We start from the raw sequence: 20588 nt of genomic DNA, 5'->3' as shown, positions 1-20588 counted from the left end.
CCTCAGATTTTGTGGTCCTGGAAAAGGATCCAGAGGGAGTGAAGGAGAGGCAGCTTCGAGGCAGCCTCCTCTTGACTTGTGTGTCCCTTTGCACTGGACTGTCAGCCTTGTGAGAGCAGGGACCGTGTTGGGCACGTCACCTAAGTTCGGTATCCAGCTCAGTGCTCAGCACACAGTAGCAGATGTTTACAGAAAGAAGGGAGGCTCTGAAGGATGGAGGGAGCCGGAAAGGACGGTGATGCAGGCCCGCACGGGTGAAATGACCGGCGGCCATCAGTGGAAAGATCCCATGGAAAGATCCCTGCTGTAGGAAATCTTGCTTCTTAGTCCCAGTTCTGCCACTGTCTCTAGTGCACCAGATACAGCACACTTTCTGCCTCTCGAGGTTATAATGAGGAGAGAAACAAAGTAGAAGTGTCGAGCGCTTTGAAAAGCATACAACATTATGTGAACAAAAGCTATGTCAGCTAAGGTGTAATTCTGACAAAAGCATTTTCTTTTGGCTTTATCCAGTCTTCCCTTTCAAGCCCTGATATCTTTGACTCCCCAAGTCCCGAAGAAGATAAAGAGGAACACGTTTCACTTGCACACAGAGGAGTGGAAGCATCAAAGAAAACTTCAAAGACTGTTACCATATCCCAAGTGAGTGACCAGCCATGGCAAGGGATCCCTGCCTTTCCGTGTACGCTCTGACGAGGAGTTATAACCCAGACGAGGATAAACGGGAGTCTTAGTCCGTTCGGACTGCTGTAACAGAGTGGCATCGATGGGGGGCTCAGAAGCGGCAGGCAGTTAGGTCTCAGTTCTGGAGGCCGGCATTCCGAGATCAGGGTGCCGGCGTGGCCGGTTCCGGTGACGGTGGGTTGCAGACGGCTGACTTCTCGTTGTCTCCTCACGTGGTAGAAACTAGGGTGAGGAGCTGTCTGAGGTCTTTTTTCTAAGGGCACTAATTGCATTCCTGAGGCACCACGCTTATGACCTTCACACTTCCCGAGGCCCTGCCTCCTAATATCCCAACTCAGGGCTAGGATTTCCCCATACGAGTGGCAGGGGTGGGGCGTGCAGGACACAAACATTTAGTCCGTTGCCACAGACCATGCGAGTTTTTGTCATTCTTCAGTAACAGTTATTACTTTAGTCATCAAAATCCCAGACGCGTGTTTTTAAAAAGTCCCACAAACTGGGCGGAATGTCTGAGATGCAAGGTTAGTTGTGGCTTTTTCATGTTTTCTCTTGCGGTTTGATCTCCTCGGCATACCGTCAGCCACACACAAGCACACGCCCTCACGCGCCATTGCCGCTGTCACCGTCCCCACCACCACCACCACCACCACCGCCGAAGCAGCTTCAGGAGCCCAGCGGTGTGGCAAAGAACGCATGAGGTACATTCAGTGCCGTGCGCTCTGCCCACACATCTTGGCTTTTGTGTTCAAAACCGATGATATCACAGGTTATGTTTGGCAGCACGTGGCTTTCAAGAACTAAAGCGAGTCTCTTAAAGAAAAGCTGATTTGGATTCATTTATTACGATCAACTGATAGTCTAAAAACCTTTTAGTTTCACTGCATGCCCAAGGAACGGAATAGCAATGTTCAGCTACTGCGCGCGGCTTTTGAAGGATACCCTGTACTAGTCCTGTTCAGCCTAAGAATGTGTTTTCTCGTGCTAAGAGAACCCAGTCAGTTGGAATTATTTTCTATAAACATTAGCAACTGCTTTCTAACAGCAGAACACTACACCCGCTTTTTTAAGGCACTTTTTTAAGCAGGAACGAACACAAAGAAATCACAGGGTATGTAGGCTTTTCCTTCTCACAGATTTAAGAATTTACACATACGTCTAGATTTTCTTAAAAACCTGGTCTAGTAAGCAAAAATATGATCCTATAAAACACATCAATTGTAGTTAGTCACAAAACTAAAGCAGTCTTCCTTTATGAAAGGATTCCATTTGCAGAAACTGGATTTAGACCCGCTTTTTCCCATAGCTGCGCTCTGGCTGACATCCCCGGGGTGTCTCTGTAGTGACATCTACTGGTGGGCAGCGGCTCTTCATGTTTCTGGTTTACACGGTCCCACCCCATTAGCCCCGTCCCTTCCTGGGGGTTGTCGGGTCACGTTGTTTATTGCTTCTATACGTGAACTACCTTGGTCAGGGTGCATAGTGGCCAAAACTCTTGTCAGAGCCTGAAAGGCTATTTGCCGGCTGCACTGGGCTGGGAGGGAAAGTTACGTAGGAAATACTAAAAGAAGCATCGCTTGAAGAGTTGCCTGAAAGTCAGTCTGTGAGGACATCGGTAGGTTGGAGGAGGTATGTGACAATGCAGAGCGGGAAGTGGGGAAAAGCATGAACCCGGGAATAGGAAAGAAGCAAAGAAAATAATGACAGGAGAGCGTGAATCTTCAGGCTCAGGCAGTCATGGTACGGGGCTTGAGGGTCCAGCCGTCAGAGGAGAGGATTGAAGCCCGGTTCTGCCCGTTATTAGCTGTGAGCTTGGGGGATTTCTCAACCACGTCCCTCAGCTTCCGTTTCCTGCTCAGTCGAAAGTGGGTGCCAACTGATCCTCGTTTCCATTATCTAGCGACGTCCGGCACGTGACCAGTGCTGCATAAATGTCAGTCCCTCTTCCCTCTTACTCTAACTCCTACAGCAATAAGCACGGGATGGCAGATCGCTCTCCCTGGCAGCAGAAAGCGCTTTTCCTCAATGGTAACTTGGCAGAGAAAAGGCGGGCGGGGAGGCTGGGAATGATGGCCCATCTGCTTCTGGCTCGCTCTGCCCAGTCTCTCTCTCTAGCACAGCCGGAATCCACGCTCTCCCTCCTCACCATGCCAGCCAGGCCCCTTCTTGGCTCTTGCCCTGGGCACCTGCTGCTGGAAGAGTCCCAGCTGCGTTGCCAAGCTTTACCACCGGCCTCAACTTCCCCGTCACTCACCCCCTCGCCTCCCAGCACCCTGTCTGCTGCTTGCCCTCCCCCCAACCTGCCTTGGGCCTCAGGATCTCACTTTCCCTCGCTTCCGCTTCCTCCCCTGGGTGGCCCGATGCCCCTTTGCTCTCCGGCCCATGACCGTCCCACTGCCTGTGCCCTCCCGGCCTCCTCCTCGGGGCACCCCTCCATCAGGCCGGCCCGGTCTGTCTCCACTGTCTTCGGCTTGGCCCGCCATTGGTCTTTTCCTTAGGATATTATCCGGCTCAGCATCCCCCCCTTCTTTGAAAGCAAACAGAACCGTTACATCATTCCGTCTCCTCCTGAGGCTTCTCCATTGAACGCTTTCTCTTTCTCCCACCTTCCATCTTCAGGCGGGTTTCTGGAAAGAGGGTTCTACACTTGCAGGCCACACCCCTCACCTCCTGTTCAGGTGCTGACCCGCCATGATCAGTCTTCAGTCTCCTTTGTTCCACCAAATGCCCTCCAACCCCTGTTTTCCTCTCAGCACCTTTGATGCACTTATCCAACCCTTTTTCCTTCTGGAAACCCCTCAGGGGACCTCCATAACCCACGCCTCTCTTCTGGTCTTGCTTTGTCCCATCGCTCACCGCTCTGCCCCAGTCCCCAAGGGGTGTCCTTTCTCTCCCCACCTCTTCACATTAGGGAGTCCCCAGGCCCCATCATCGGGCCTCTTCTCTCCTAATTCTGTGCTGTTCACCCCCATGGCACCACTTCCTCAGGTGATTTCTCTGGCCCAGCTCACTTTTTCATGCCTTCCTCTGCCCACTGGGCATGTCCCCTTGGCTATCCGTCGGGCTCCTGAAACTCAGTGTGTCAGAAGTGAAACTTTTCTGGGCCTTCACGCTGTTCCTCCTGCCACAAAGGGTACAGCCTCCATGTGTGCTTCCTCCGTCCCCACCCGTGACCCTGTAGCTGATCCGGAACCACAGCCGCCCACGGCGCATCTACTCCCTGAGGCCAGGCGCCGCATCTCTTGGTTGGTTGAGCCTACCTCCGCTGCATCTCTCAGAGCTGTCCTCTCTCTTTTCCCTTGGCCGCTGTCTGTCAACCCTCCCCCTCCCCGTTCCTAGCTTTCGTTGTATGTGACTCTCCCAGCCGTGCCTTCGCCCTCCTGACCTGCCAACCTCTAGGCCTTTCTACAGCCATTGTCATCGTTAGCTCTGTGCGGGATGTTTTTAACCCCCTCCGCCGGCCCGCTCTACCTCCCCGGCCTGAGCCCCGTCCCCAGCGCCATCCTGGCTGCCGAGTGACAGCTTGCCGTGAATGTGTCTCACTCCCCGGTCTCTGTGCCTTTGCCGAGCCCATTCCCTACTCCTAGAACCTTTCTCTCCAGTCACCCTTCCTCTTCTGGCCGCCTCCTAGTCCTCCTCCTCCAGGATGGGGCCGTCAGCAGCTCCCCGATACCTTCCCTCCCGAATGGTCGGTCCCTTTGGCGTACTTGCGCAGCTCTGCGTCTTACCTCCCTGTGTGCGGACTCCCCCGCATCTGCAGTGTGTCGGCTTGTCTGTCTGCACTGTGCTGTGTTCTGAGCTCTTGGGAGCTAGGAACGTGTCTTGCTCGCTTCGGAGTTCGCAGAGCCTAGCAAGCAGGCGGGCCTCCGGACTTGCACGCTAAACCGGTTAGGAACTACCTGTCCAGAAGGGTGGTCGAAGTTAAAGCACACAGGGGGAGGCACGTGAAGGGGGGATGCCTGTGCCAAGTGGGCCCTTGGGGTCTTGTGGATGACGGGGTGTGACGAGTGTGTCTTGGGCGGTGGGGACGGGGCTGTGGGGGGGGGGGGACTTTACTCAGCACGAATCCCCCGCCTGAATCCTCTCTGCCTTCCCTTGTCATAGGTGTCAGACAACAAAGCGTCCCTGCCGCCCAAGCCAGGGACCATGGCTGCAGGTGGTGGTGGCGGGCCAGCCTCTCTGTCCTCGGCAACATCCTCCCCCCTGTCATCCTCTTTGGGAACAGCCGGACACAGAGCCAACTCCCCGTCTCTGTTTGGCTCGGAAGGAAAACCAAAGACGGAGCCTGCGGCCAGCAGCCAGGCGGCCGTGGAGGAGCTAAGGACGCAGGTCCGCGAGCTGAGGAGCATCATCGAGACTATGAAGGACCAGCAGAAGTGAGTGTCGGGCCCTTCTCTGGCCACCCCGCAGGTTGTTCTCTGCTGGGCCACGGCCTCGTTCCGCAAGCCTGGGTCCCCGCCTGCCTCGGCACGCGGCCCGCTTCCCCAGGGTGGTGGCAGCAGGGGTGAGTTGGGTTTGAACCTGAGAGGCTTCGCTTCCCTCAGCTTCTTGTATAAACCGGATCCGCTGCACGCAGGGACGGCGGGCCGCTGAAAAGGAAGATCTTTAAATCCCCACGAGATGAAGTATGCACGTGTACCGCTTTGTAACAAGCCCAACAGCCAGCTTTTCTTCTAGCACCAGAAAACTGGCCATTTCTTCAGTGAGCTGTCTGACGAAGTAACCGGCTTGCGTTTAGGGGCTGTAATGGATGACAGAGATGTGGGGGATCTTTAGACCCAAGACCTTACGCTTCACAAGATGTTCTGCTTGTGAGACTCGGGGCTCTCTCCGCGCGTGCCTACACACGCTCTCCGCACCCCTGGTCCTCACGGAGCACTTAGATGCGGAGAAAGGCCCATAAGCGAAAACAAATTGCACACATAAACATTACCCAGGGCGCTGTATGCGGTGACAAAGACAGTAAAGAGGTTAGACGCCGCGAGGTCCTTACCTGCGTAAACTGACGCTCGGAGTTTAGGGATCTCTTAGCTCTTTCTTGGGGGAAATGGGGCAGCGGGGGGCATCTATGGAGGTGTTTCCCAAAGAGGAGTTCTTAAAAATAATTTTTTTTTATATTTTCAGAATTTATTTTGAGATAGAGTGCAAGCAGGGGAGGGGCAGAGAGAGAGGGCGAGGGAGAGAATCTCTCACCAGAGAGCCCAACTCAGGGCTTGAACTCACGAACCCTGAGATCACGATCTGAGCCGGAGTCAGGCGCTTCACCAACCGAGCCACCCAGGCGCCCCTGAATGGGCTTTTGAAAGACGATCTAGGGTCACCAAGAGCAGAGCAGTCCAGCGGACAGAGCAGCACGGGTGGGCTCGCGGGCACACGGAGCAGCCTGGTGGCTGGCGAGTCGGCGCATCCCTGCAGGCGCCTGGCCTTCTGGGTGGGAGGTGCCGGGGCAGTGGCGGGCGGTGGCCCGGAGACCCACGGTCATGCCCCGGGAGCACTTCTGCAGCTGGCAGAAGCCTGGCGTGCCAGATGGCCCTGATGTGTGTTATGGCCAGATACTTGGGGGATTTGGGGTTAAACACGGTGATTGCTTCTCTAAAGGACTACTCCCAGCCTTTGCTGGACATCAGGAAGACGGAGAGGATGGTGTGCTAGTTTTCTGAAACGTACCTAATCTCAGAACCCCTTTTCTCTAGAGCACCCTAGGACAAGGGTTACGAGGGACTTACTCGGAGCGTTGCGGCTCCGTTCAGGTTCTGTTCTGCTCCAGCTGGGAGGTGTCGTATGACATTGGGGTCCCCCGGTCTTACCCCTTCCCTGGAAGATATCCATCAAATAACTGCCGACTCAACCGGCTGGATCTAGAGAGGGTGTCTCAGGGCCAGCCGGGCTGCCTCCAGTTCTGTCAAGTCCCTATCTCCTATCCGATTCTGTGGGTTACAGGTTTAGGTAACCAACCACCAGCCCCGTCCGTGTCCGGGTGACGTGTGTCTCCTGCCTAGACAGGGACCCCACGGCCCCAGTACATCCCAGAGCGCTGGTCCTCAGCCTTCTGAAGAGGACCATCACTGAGTCGGGCTGGCCTGGATCCAGGGCTTCAGCCCTTGGGGCCGCTGATTGGGGCCTGGAGCATCAGAAATGGCCTGCGCCTGCCTCACAGTGAAGATCTGTCAGCGCTTCAGGGCCTCCCCCTCCCCCCAGCCCGCCCCATGTCCCTCCCCGCCGTGAGGCCCGGGCCCAGTTGCCCAGTATTGTCCTTCCCCGGCCAATATCTTGTCGAATCAGCGGGTCACAGAGACCGCTCTCCAATGCCCGTCTCTGTCAGCCGTCGTCAGCCTGGCCTCCGTGCCCACGGCCATCGGGCCCCAAAAATCTCCTGTCTTCGTTCCACGTGTCCCTTTCAGCCTTCAGCTGAAGTCTGTGCCGACTCCCCTCATCCCCCAACATGCTGGTTCTTACGTCCCTGCTCCAGCGCCGACCCTTCCCCATCAATCTCCCGATCTCCCTTCCTCTTTGTGGACTCGGGCCCCCGTTTACTGGTTCAAGACTCAGTGCCTTTCTTTGCACTGGCTCCCCCAACCAACTCCTCCGATCTGCCGGACTCCAGGCTTTGCCTGCCGTCGTCTTCCTGGAGTCGCACTGTCTGCTTAGGATCACCGCTACTTCTTTCCTAAGCTCTGAGTAGTGCCCGCTGAGCTAGAGGTGCATAGCGCGTGCTTGAGCAAACATAGTAACGAGTCACAACTGGTTAATGTCAGAGAACCCGGTGTGTCGGCGGCAGGGCCGGGACACCGACCAAGTATAGGGACCATCACTTGAAGTGAGCACATGCAGTGTAGCTTATACCTTATTTATTATGCTGTTTCTGCAGTCCTTGGTTTTTGATTTCCCAATCCAGTTTGTAAAAACATACGTGTTAGATGGAATGTTTGATCCCTTAAAATGGAGTACAGTTCTCTGACCAGAGCGGTGATGGTTGCAGTGTCCGAAATACAGAGTCTTGAATTTGCAAGATGATTAATTGTGTCCCACTTCATTCTTTCATGTTGTAAAAGGCGTTAGACTGCGTGTCCTAACTCATGTCTACTTTCTCGATGACGTGATTACCATATCGTCAGTTCATCTACTTTAACCCCAAGATCCCAGGTATTACTATTTGTAAGGTTTTGTGAGACTCATTGGAAACATAGGCAGTAGCCTTTTATTACTTTAAAACTCTGTGAAAAATAAGTATGTGGGGAGTGACAGAAATGTCTGCAGTGAAAATCATTATGTAAATACACTTAAAGACCAGTGATTCCATAACCAAGGGATCGTTAGAGGGAAGGCGACAGAATCTCAGCCTGGATACCCGGAGTCTAAGGCCTCGGGCGAGTCCGTCCACCTCTCTGGCCTCGCCTTCCCCGTCTTTTCCTCGTAGGAGAAGCTTGGACTAAGGGATCTCAGAGGTCATTTCAGACCTCCTGTTGGACGGCTACACATTTGGGGAGCCCAGAAATAATAGCAAGCCTTTCTGTCTGCGGTAAATATCAAGCAATAACAATGCAAAGGAAACACAATGTTGTGTCCACGTTTTGTTTGTAAAAGGCTCAGATGGACTTTGTAATGGTAAGAGGCTTCTTATCTCTTATTGAGGAAGTCTGGGCTTTTGTTTCATTTCGTGGCCATTTGTTTTTCAGACGAGAGATTAAGCAGTTACTGTCAGAGTTGGATGAAGAGAAGAAAATCCGGCTTCGGTTGCAGGTGGGTCCCTCGGGGTCCTGCTCCCTCTTGAGAGGCTCAGTTCGGGTTGGGGGCAGCATCGGGGCTTCATTTTGAAAGTAAATGATTTTTAGTTCTCTGCAGATTTAGATGTGCAATCAAATCCTGTGGCGATTTTCTTGGAATTGTACAGGCTCATGTTCTCATCCTCTCCTGCGATCCAGGAAGTCTTGGGGAAGGGAGGCATTTACTAAATGTGCCCCTAGTTGGGTTTCTCGTCTGGGGCTTATCTGAAACATCTCCGTGAAAAGCTCCCTCCAATTTCCAAAGGCCTCATTAGAGTAACTGCCAGAGGGCATGGGGCTGGGGGGACCCCACTGCCAGCGGGCTTCTGTCATTGGAACTCCAAAGACCACAGCTGTCCGCGCTCAGAACTTGCTTTCACCTCTTTACCTCTCACCGACGGCCGTGTCAGTCCTGCCAGGGCCCCCTTCACCCTCCGAGCCAACTCAGCCGTTACCAAGTGGCAAAGGGTTGCAAAAGGCCAGAGGCAGACTTTCAGCTTTCGTCCAGTTGGTGTCCTTGGTGGTCACTGGGACCCAGGCTACTTAAAGAAACGCTAGGGAACTGCTTCTCAGACAGTCTCCCCGCCCCCCCGCCCCCGGGCCCAACCGGAGCTGCCTTCCAACACTGCTAGGTGGTCCAGCACGTCTGGACAGCCTGCTCCGCCCTCCGGCCAGGACACTGCAGTTACTGCCGCTTCTGACAAGTGGTGGTTCCTGGCAGCCCAAGAATGAAAACATCCACCGTTTGCTAGCGCACCGCATCTGTGCGCCTGCTCCCTAGGTTTATGTCATTTCTGGCATCGTCGTCAACTCGTCATTCAGAGGTCATTTTACCCGTTTCACCTTTAAAAGTGTCACGTTGATTATTTTCTTTGTCGACCGGGTTGATTATCTCTGAGCTTCTCTCACACCGGCGGATTCATTATGATTTTGTTCGGCTCTTGTTTTTCCTTTATAGATGGAAGTTAATGACATAAAGAAAGCTCTTCAATCAAAATGAATACTTGATAAATGAAATGTCACATTATTCATCCTGAGTCCGAGACTCAAATTTTCCGCCCCAGCCAAAATAACCTTGTGCCAAAAGATTAAAGGTTTGCCTCAACATGTCCCTGTTTGCAAGATTAGCACAAAAGTCTTGATAGCACAACACAAATTCCATCCAAGAGGAGACTCTTCCCCATGGTATAATCCTGGGCATGGCACTGGTTGTGACTTAGAGCAAATTGTGCTAAAGGCTTTTTTTACTCTGAGATCTCATGCGAAACGAAAACTCAGGCAGTTTAGTCCATAGTGGTACTATTTTGATGATATTTTCCATTAATAAAATGTAATTTCAGATTATTCGTTTACAAGCTTTATAATTTTATGATTTTTTTAATCGTGTTTTGTCACAGATTCCCCCAGTGTTTGTATTCCACATCGTCCAGAGCAAGCGTTCCATTCTTTTGCTTTGGGCAGAAAGCTGCCTCGCTTTGTGTCCCCTCTAGATTCTATTACATATGCAATTTTAGGTCCGACCCGTCCCTTCCCCTGCCAGCCAACCCGCCACCCTAAGATAAATTTTAGCTTATATATGATGGTATATTTACAAAAAGAGAAAGAGAAAACCTGGTATTTGCAATGATCTGTGCCTTCTTTTTACCACCCTCTTGATTGGAGCTTTTGTGATGCAGCTACCATGATTCAAAAAACAAAACAAAACAAAACAAAAAAACAAAAAAACAAAAAAAAAAAACAAAAAAAAAAACAAAAAAACACAACAACAACAACAAAAAAAACCCCACATTTTTTTAAAGCCACTTCTCAAAGTCCACTAGAGGCCACTGTCTTCAAAGCTTCTCTCACCTAGCCAAAGGTCCCAAGAGGAGACAGCTGTGAAGTTGGGCGTGCTCTGTGGTGCCAGCTGTGACGTTTAAGTTCTCCTAGTTGTAGGTGGTTCATGGAACTAGAAATGTCACCCCTGCTTGATTTTTCATCAGCCAAGTTAAACCCCTGCTTCCTGTCCTTTGCACCTTTTGCGTGAACAGAATATGCATTATGAAAGCAAAAATAAATAAACGTAAAATGCAATGAAAACAAGGGGGGGAAGTTGTGTTATTTCCTGCACTGGGTCATCCGTGTGTGCTGTTGTTGAAACTGTACTCACATAATGTCATTTGCCTTGTTCTCTTGTAACCCCTTCCTCAGGTCCAAGAGAATGGGGGCACGCTCTTGTTGAAGTGTGGCCATTGGATCTTTCTTGCATTTATGGAATTGCTTTTTCCGTCCCCAGGAAACTGGTGTTTGCTTGTCCGCTTTATCTCTGTAGCAAATGAACAGCTCAGCCTTAGACTGTGTAACTGTTTCCTCATCCTTAGCTGAAAATAAGGGGGCATACTGTATTGCAAGATTGTTTGGGGATGGGGGGTGGGGGGTGGTCCCTTAAGGGCCCCTGAAGACGTTTCATGTGTTTCTAAAAAAGCTGCTTTGTCTATTTCCTGAGTTTTCGAGTGGAAGTACTAAACATTAATGGATTTGCACAACCACAAAGAATGAGAATTGATAACACGGAAGGAGTAATGCAAAAAAGAAATCACCACATGTTATCGATGATCAGAAGTATTACAAATAAATGTCTTTTTCTTCGTCTCTCCCTTCCCCCACCTTCCTCTTGCCGACATACTCATCCTTGCTGCTTGAGGCTGCGACTTCCTCCAGAGTACTGTCCCTACGGAGCCCACACACCCTGGTCTTCCGGGGCGGGGGCACAATTAAGGGAAGGGAGCACATAGGGAAAGAAACCTCCCATCCTCCATTCCCATGCCTGGACATAATGCCTTTTCAGCAGCCTTGCCCGCAGTGTGCTGGGGGCTGGGAGCACCAAGCTTCCAAGGGCGGCATAAAACATTCCTGAACCCCTTGACTCTTCTACGCATTTCTACATTAAACTTAACGCCTTGAGAGATTTCCCACCGCCTAATAGAAGAATGAGGATTGAATTCTTTGATGTTTGGATTTCTCCTTTACTCATCATGAAAATCCCTAACGATATAGTTTTATATGATGTGTACACAGAGTAGGATTGTTAATAATTAAATTGAGAGGTTGGAGCGCCCTCGTGGGGCACTAGCAACCTGGAATGTAGAGAGCTCTCATCTTCCCCTCGCGGAAGCCACTGGCTTTCTTTGTACAAGGAGAGGGAGAAGTCATTCTAGAAGGAGGAGGTGGCATATTTAACGTCGTTACTGCCCCTTGGGCTAACCAGCAAGAGGATTCTACATTTTGGAACGGACGAGCCGCTGCCTGAGCAGCCTCCATCTTTACTCTTTACAAAATGGACCCGTCAAGAATATTGAAAAGCTTGGAAGGATCGTTTTTGAAGAAATTCTTTTGCATTCAGCATGGACTCAACCAGCATCTATGGAGATTATTTTTTTGCTTCATTTTCTAAAATTGTATTTAGAAAAGTCTTAAGTATTGTGCTTTGTAAAGAAGATGATTAAAATGAAATTTTGTGAAAATATTTTTCTTCGAAGTTGTCATGGTCCAAGAGGAATGATTTCTTGGAATTCAAACCATTTTTCTCCATTTTACACAATTTGATTACTCTTAGAGAAACGTCTTTGGAAGACATATAGTACTCCTCACCCTACCTAATCTTTCCCAAGTGAACAGAAACAATCCATTAAAATCTCTCTGGCTGTGAAATCCAGTTTTACATTGTTCAATTTTACATTCATATTTAGGCAGAAAATTCTAGTTAGCTCTACATTGTTTTTTAGTGTAAAAATCATTAAATTATCATTATTCGAATAACTGTGTAAAGCCACTTTTATTCATACACAGCCCTCTAGGCAACATACTCAAGTACATGATTTGTTCTCTCCCATAAAGATAGCCCGTATCTATCATGACGTGTGTCTTCGGTTACTAATGGCGGAGTTTTATTTCCTTTCATAACCAGCTCTTTGATGGGAAAACCACAGGGTGTGTAATCAATTGCTTACATTTGCCACAGTCTGTATTAAAAATAATCCCCAGGACCCACGAAGCCCTTTGTATTATAACCTGAGGTCACCCGGGTCTCTTTTTTGTATTAGATTAGGTTTTGGTTCTCTAGCTATTTTCACACAAATTAATGTCAAGATGTTTTAGCACCAAGAGGGCTTGGTAAAAAAAATAAAAATTAAAATTAAAATTAAAAAAGCTTTTCTTTTCGGTTTAATACAAGGCTCATTGCAGTATCCAACAGAGGGAAGGAAGGCTTGGTGCTTATGACTTAAGCCTGGGGAAGAAGATGTCATTCCCAAAATCAGCTCTGATGAGGGAACACAGTGGCCAAGGCAGAGAAACTCTTTCCTGGTCAGAAATAAATGTTTGTCGGTGGTGTAAGGACAGAGGGGAGGTCCTGTCTCTTATGGTGATAAACAGTTGGTGTCATTCCTAATTCTGTCCCTAGGGTCACTGAGGCTTGATTCCCAACACACGGAGCAGAAGGCAGCCCCTGAAGCCAATGAGAATCTGTGAAGGAGATGCAGATCCCAGAGAGGTGGTTTCATTTCCTGGGTTTTTAACTGATCCCAAATTGGAGTGGCTCTGGGGGCAGCCTTTTCCTATAAATGACATGGTGTGGTCATCATGTGAATTTAGAGTTCACAGGAAAATGGGCTATTCCTTTTTTCTTGTTAGACCAATAGGTGATGAAATACTCGAACCATAGAGCAAGGTAACCTAGTAGGCTGTAGCTAGAGTTTTCTGAGGAGAAAAAAATGAAAAAAAGAAGGGTTGAGTTCCTGGAAAACCAGCTTCATGGGGGGTACTTCTCTTTAAATGGCAACAAGTTTAATTAAATTGGGCAGATACAGCACTGTCATTTAAGTTGTGAATGCTTCCCTTCCCTCCTACCCCTATAGAATGTCACTAGTTCCTCCAAGAAACTAAGATATATTGTCAAGCTTTGAGCTCTTTGATGGGAAAGCGCCCTGGAAATGCAAAGCTTTATTATAGTTTTTATGCCTTAAAAAAAAAAAAAGTTTAGGGGCACCTGGGTGGCTCAGTCAGGTAAGCGTCCGACTTCAGCTCAGGTCATAATCTCGCAGTTTGTGGGTCCGGGCCCCACGTCGGGCTCTGTGCTGACAGCTCAGAACCCGGAGCCTGCTTCGGATTCTGTGTCTCCTCCGCTCTTTGCCCCTCCCATGCTCATGCTTTGTCTCTGTTTCTCAATAATAAATAAATGTTAAGCAAAATTTTAAGTTTAGAGGAAATCTACAAACAAACTTTAAAAATGAGCAAGCTGATAAGGCCATTCTGAAGCCAAACAGAAAAGCCAGGAAAATATCAGTAACATTTCCAAGGTTATTCCTCCTTGGAATAAACACACACACACACACACACACACACACACACACACAAACACAGATATCTTAGGAGAAATGGACTGGATTCTCTCCAAGCTTCATTATTATTGCTTAGTCTGAATCTCCACCTGAGAGAACTGAGAACTTGGCTGGGGCAAATTAAACATGGATCAGGTGTTTATGATGTGTTGGACACCATAACAGGTGCTGAGTGCAATGTGGCCCCTGTCCTCATGAAGCTCAGACTGAGGGAAGTAGATGACAGGTAGGCAGGCAAGTCTTCCCCAGAACAAGACCATGACCACAGAGAGAAGTCCAGAGGCTTTAGAACTGCAGAGGAGAGGTGCCCAGTGGAGCCTTGAGAGTGGAGAGGACAGAGGAAGAGGGGTATTTTTGGTTAAAAACATTTTTTATACTCTAAAGCTGTGATGAACATCTCTGGGCATAAATCTACATCCACAGTTGGTTGGTTCTTTCTTCTTCTTCTTCTTCTTCTTCTTCTTCTTCTTCTTCTTCCTCCTCTTCCTCTTCTTCTTCTTCTTTTACAGAAAGAAAGGGACAGAGCGTGAGCTGGGGAGGGGCAGAGAGAGAGGGAGACACAGAATCTGAAGCAGGATCCAGGCTCTGAGCTGTCAACACAGAGCCTGATGCAGGGCTTGAACTCGTGAACCTTGAGATCATGACCTGAGCCAAAGTCAGATGCTTAACCAGCTGAGCCACCCAGGCACCCCTATGTTTACATTTCTGATTTATCCTTAAGATAATTCCTAGAAGTGGAGTGTGAATATGAGTTACCTGAGATTTTAGCAAGAATAATTTTTGCAAGCAACAAAATCAAAAACAAGTGGGACCATATCAAACTAAAAAGGTTTTGCACAGCAAAAGAAACCATCAGCAAAGTAAAATGACAAGCTATGGAATGGGAAAAAAAAATTTGCAAACCACACATCTGATAAGGGGTTAATATCAAAAACAAAGAATTCATGCAACTCAATAGCAAAAAAACACAACCCAACTTGAAAATGGGCAAAAGACCTCGATAAACATTTCTCCAAAGATGGTATATATACAAAAGGCCAATAGGTACATGAAAAGATGCTCAACACCGCAAGCTATTAGGGAAATGCAAATCCAAATCACAATGAGATATTACCTCACACCTGTTACACTGGCCATCGTCAAAAAGACGAGATAAATGCTGGTGTGGATGTGGGGAAAAGGGAACCCTCATACGCTGTCAGTGGGATTGTAAAGTAGTACAGTCACTATGGAAAACAGTATGGAAGGTCCTCAGAAGGTTAAAAACAGAGTTACCATATGATCCAGCAATTCCACTTCTGGGAATATAGCCAAAGGTAATGAAAACACCAACTCAAAAAAATGTCTGTACCCCATGTTCTTAACAGCATTAGTTATAATAGCCAAGGCATGGAAACAACCTAAGTGCCCATTGATAGATGAATGGATAAAGAAGTTGTGGTATATCTATACACAATGGAATATTATCCAGCCATAAAAAATGAGGAAATCCTACCATTTGTAACAACATGGATGTACCTTGAAGGCATTACCCTAGGTGAGAGAAGTCAGATAGATAAAGGTAAATACTGTATGATCTCACTTATGTTTGGAATATAAAAAAAGAAACTGATAGAAAAATAAATAAGATTTGTGGTTACCAGAGGTGGGGAGGCGGATTTGGAGGAAGGTGGTAGAAAAGTACAAACTTCCAATTATAAGACAAAATAAGTACTAGGGATATAATGTACAACATGACGACTATAGCTAACACTGCTGTGTGGTATATAGGAATGTTTTTAAGAGAGTAAATCCCAAGAGTTCTCATCCCAAAGAGAATTTTTTTTACTTTTATTCTTCTTTCTTTTTATTGTTATCTGTATGGGAAGATGGATGTTAGCTGAACCCATTACAGTAATCATTTCACAATATATATAAATCAGATCATTGTGCTGTATGCCTTAAATGTACACAGTGATCTATGCCAATTATATCTCAATAAAACTGGAAAAAATATTAAGCCATATGCACAAATCCCTGGAAAGGAATTCAACATAATGAAAATACTTGTTTCATTAAGGTGGTGAAACTGTGAGCTACAAAATGGTTTTCTTTTAATATTGCTATTATTTGATAATTAAAGAAAATAATTATAAAAAATTTTAAAAGAAGGGGCACCTGGATGACTCATTCAGTTAAGCATCTGACTCTTGATTTCAGCTCAGGTTATGATCTCACAGTTCGTGGGATCGAGCCCCGCATCAGGCTCCCTGCTGACAGCATGGAGCCTGCTTGGAATCCTCTCTCTCCCTCTCTCTGCCCTTCCCCTTCTTGCGCTTTCTCTCTCTCTCAAAATAAACATATGACAACTTTTTTAAGAATAATTTTTGCCCGATTATAAACATAGTTGAATTAACGTCAGTATGCAAAAGTGACTAACCATCCAACTGCCCCTAAAGTTGTATTTGCCTAAACCTCTATGGGTGTCAGGCCTGGATGTCTTCCTCCTGGCCAGTCGCTGCTCAAATGTCACCTAATCAGAGAGGCTGTCCCTAACCCACTAAATAAAAGAGCAACTGTAGCCTCAGTCCTCTCCCAGACACACACACACACGCATGCGCACACACACATCTATTTTCTGTCTTCCCTCCCTAGAATGAAACCACCACGAAGGTAGCGACTTCATTGTCTTCACTGCTGTATCCCCAGTACCTAAAACATACCGAAGTGAATAGTAAGCCTTTGATACTGATTTGTTGACTGAATAGGTGAGTTGGTAATTGTGACTGATACCAAATGGAATTTATTCCATAAATTCGAGGAGCCCAGTTTGCCTTTACAAAAACTCTATGTGTTAGGGCGCCTGGGTGGCTCAGTCGGTTCAGCGTGCGACTTCGGCTCAGGTCATGATCTCGCGGTCCGTGAGTTCGAGCCCCGCGTCGAGCTCTGTGCTGACAGCTCAGAGCCTGGAGCCTGTTTCAGATTCTGTGTCTCCCTCTCTCTGACCCTCCCCCATTCGTGCTCTGTCTCTCTCTGTCTCAAAAATAAACGTTAAAAAATTAAAAAAAAACCCCTCTATGTGCAAAACTGTAGCATTAGGGAGGATTCCTGACATAAAACAGTTATGAAGAAAGCCTTTAGGGGCTCCTGGGTGCCTCAGTCGGTCAAGCATCCGACTTCGCCTCAGATCATGATCTCACGGTTCATAAGTTCCAGCCCTACATTGGGTTCTGTGCTGATGGTGCAGAGCCTGCTTTGAATCCTGTCTTCCTCTCTCTCTCTACCCCTCCCCCATCTCTCTCCCTCTTCTTTTCTCTCTCTCTCTCTCAAAAACAAACATTTAAAAGAAAAAAGCGTTCAGAGGCACTTTACTTGAATGTGAGTCTCAACCCACACCCAGAGCCTAAGAAGAGTGCCTACGTTACCATGGATTTTCAAACCAGTTCCCACTGTTACCTCTAAGACTATCATCCACCATTAGAAAACCATGACTACCCCTGTTTTGAGACATAAAGCATTCTTTTTTTCATTAGATTCACTCTGGAGAAAGAATGAATTCAAAGGCGAGCCTATTCCTGGCACTTTGCTTTTGACACTACTCGGAAGTCACAGGAGCACCTAATTGTTGCCCCTCGGGGCTGGCCATCTGCCAGATGAATAAGGAGGATGTGCAGGCGAGCCCTGGGCCTCCCAACACATGCCATACAGCTCTTGGAGTGCCCTGGAAGAGCAGTGGTAGCAACACCAACCAGGAACCTGGTAGAAATCAAACTTTGGGGTTCTGCCCCAGACCTACTGAATCAAACTCTGCAGAGGAACCCAGCAGTCCGCATTTTAACTAGTCCTCTGGGAGCTTCTGATGCACACTGAAGCTTGAGGGCTGCTGTCATGGGCTGGGGGGGGGGGGGGGGGGGGAGAACATCTCATTCTCAATGAGTTGTGTGTAGAATAATCTATAGTCGTCTTCTCCAGAGATCTTTTATTATAAGATTGTGGCCGCACCACAACAAGGTGCGCTGTGTACAATAGTCTATTAGGTTGAACCATACAAAATTGCCATTTATGCAGGTCAAATATTGTTGGATAGGGTGTCCAGTCTCAGCTCAGACATCACAGAGCTACAAGACGTCCTTCCATGCTTGCAGTAAGGAAAAATTGGGACAGACCAGAAATTGAAAGAGAGCTGCGCTTGCAGAGCAAACGGCTATTTCAAAATCTGGAGAGAGAAGGGCACTTGCAGTGAGACACAGAAGTGGAACATTTGCTTACCAGGGACAGAAGCTACCAGATGCCATAAAAGTGGATAGGAAGATCAAGGTAGAAAACTGAACAAATTGCTGGAGGCTGAGTGTGGACTAGTTTGAGAGTATGAAGCTCCTGGGGAGAGAGGTTCCCACACTTTTGCAGGCTTTTCCTCCAGGAACCCCAAGTGGCTCTTAGATGGAAGACCAGGAGAAACCCAGAGAAAATTCATGGCACGGGCTGGAGGTGCTGGCTCTGGAGCCACTGAGAAATCTACACGGGCCTTTCTCACTTAAGGAACAAAAGGCTTATTCTGCAGGGGGAATGATCTGAGGACACTGGTGAAATAGCACTGCAGCTGGGGGAAGGGAATCCCACCCAGCCTCAGCCCCCAACTCACCTAAGTAAAATTTTAACCTTAAGGGAGAAAGGCCTCAAGGCTGTTGACTGAGAACACTGTTGGATACCAACTGCATCTAGGGGAAAAGATTGGCCAGGGGGAGCTCTATCTCTGGAAGAAGGTCAGAGGCACTTGTGAAGGCTGTACCCCTCAAATTAAGGGTTCGACTACTAGAGAACACCCCCCTCTATGCCCCACGAGCACACTAACAAACCTTCAGGAATAACAACAGTGGATTACAGCAGGGAGAGCTGCCAGAGACAGGCTCTCTCTGGAAAGCGGCACAAAGGGAAACCCCAAAACACAGAGGAGGAAAAAAAAAAGATCACGAGACGAATTAAAAGTTTCTGGTGTCCATAGGAACAACAAACCTCAACACAGCCCAATTCCTGGCTAGAATAACATAAATTCCTACAGTAAGCGTTTATTTACCACAGTATCTGATGCCTTCCATAAAAAGTCTAGCTTTCAACAAAAAAAATTACAAGGCATGCCAAAAGGCAATCTAAAGAGACAAAACAATCCTCAGAACCAAACTTAGATATGGCACAGTTATTGGAAGGATCGGAGAAGGAATTTAAAATAAGTGTGATTACTACCTTAAAGGCTACAGGGGCAAAAGTAGACAACATGCAAGATCAGATAGGAAATTTCAGCAGACATGGAAGCTCTAAGAAAGAATCAAATGGCTGGGAATTAAAAACACTGTGACAGAAATGAAGAATGTCTTCGATGGGCTTTTCAGAAGACTTGAATGTTCATATTTACTTGAATAAATAGCAGGACTGCTAAAAAGAGAGAAGGCACAAATCACCAAGTTAAGAATGAAGTGGGATGCTACTAGAGATTCTGCAGCCGTCAAAAGGATAATAAAGGAATACTGTGAACAATTTCATGATCACAAATTCAACATCTTAGAAGAAATGGACCAATTCCTCCAAACTCTCCAACTATCGAAACTCAACCAAAATAAAATAGACAAACTTAACAGCACTATAACCATTAGAAAAAAAGTCAAATATGTAACTAAAAGACACTGAAAAGGAAATCTCCAGATCCAAATGATTTCACTGGAGAATTCTACCGAACATTGAAAGAAGTAGCACCAACTTTACACAATCGCTTCCATAAAAGAGAAGAATGCAGAACACTTCCCAAATCATTGTATGATGCTAATATTACTCTGATATCAAGACAAGGAAAAGACAGTACCTCCAAAAATGAAAACTGCACGTCAGTATATTTTATGAAACTAGATGCAGATATTCTCAATAAAGTATTAGGAAGTAAAATCCAGAAATGTATAAAAAGAATTATACACCACAACCAACTAGAATTTATTTCAAGCATGTGAATTCAACACTGGAAAATTAGTGTAGTCCACCATATCAATAGGCTAAAGAAGAAAAATCATATGATTGTATCAATTGATGTAGAAAGAGCATTTGAAAAAAAATCCGATACCCATGCACAATAATGGTTCTCAGTGAACTAGAAATAGAAGGAAACTTCCTTAGCTTGACAAACAGAACCTGCAAAAAAACCACAGCCAGCATCATACTTAGGGTGAAAGGCTGAATACTTTCCCTCTAAGATTAGAACAAGGCAAGGAAGTCTGCTTTCACTGCTCTTATTCAACATAGAACTGCAAGTCCCAGCCATGGCAACAAGGCAAGAAAAAGAAATAAAAGGCATGCCGATTGGAAAGAAGAAATAAAGCTATTTCTATTTGCAGACTACATGATTGTCTACATGGAAAATCCCAAGGAAAAATCCCACAAACCTCCTGAAGTGAGCTCAGCAGAGTCATGTAATAATAGAAATGCAGTGCATGCATTTATACATACTAATAATGAACATGTGGAACCTGAAATTAAAAACCATGCCATACATACTCACTCTAAAAAAAAACTGAATACTTGAGCATAAACTTAATAAATATGTACATAATCTGGATGCTGAAAATTAGAAAATTCTAATGAAAGAAATCAAATAAGGTCGTCTAAATAAATGGAAAGGAATGCTGTGTTCATGGATTGGATGATTCAACATAATATATGTGTTAATTCTTTCCAAATTGATCTATACGTACCATAGTACGTTATTACAACCCAGATAGTAACGTTGATAGGATACAGAACAGTT

At 47.1% G+C, this 20588-nt stretch overlaps 1 protein-coding gene across 5 annotated transcripts in view; it reads left to right on the top strand.

The window, feature by feature from the left end:
* SH3KBP1 (SH3 domain containing kinase binding protein 1) overlaps window positions 1–9941 on the top strand; it is a 328594-nt gene extending 318653 nt beyond the window's left edge. For 4 of the 5 annotated variants that reach the window (XM_049643565.1, XM_049643561.1, XM_049643563.1 and 1 more), the window contains 4 exons: window positions 514–642; window positions 4786–5057; window positions 8358–8421; window positions 9403–9941. In XM_049643565.1, coding sequence (XP_049499522.1) covers window positions 514–642; window positions 4786–5057; window positions 8358–8421; window positions 9403–9444 — 507 coding nt within the window. In that variant the 3' untranslated portion in view covers window positions 9445–9941. The remainder of the gene's footprint in view (window positions 1–513; window positions 643–4785; window positions 5058–8357; window positions 8422–9402) is intronic. The other variant, XM_049643564.1, reaches the window with a different exon arrangement.
* Window positions 9942–20588: the final 10647 nt, after the last annotated feature.

The sequence above is a fragment of the Panthera uncia genome, chromosome X (assembly GCF_023721935.1).
Source record: "Panthera uncia isolate 11264 chromosome X, Puncia_PCG_1.0, whole genome shotgun sequence".
NCBI classification, from domain to species: Eukaryota; Metazoa; Chordata; class Mammalia; order Carnivora; family Felidae; genus Panthera; species Panthera uncia.
The sequence above is the reverse complement of the archived record's forward strand: the minus strand, read 5'-3'. Positions and strand labels throughout refer to the sequence as shown.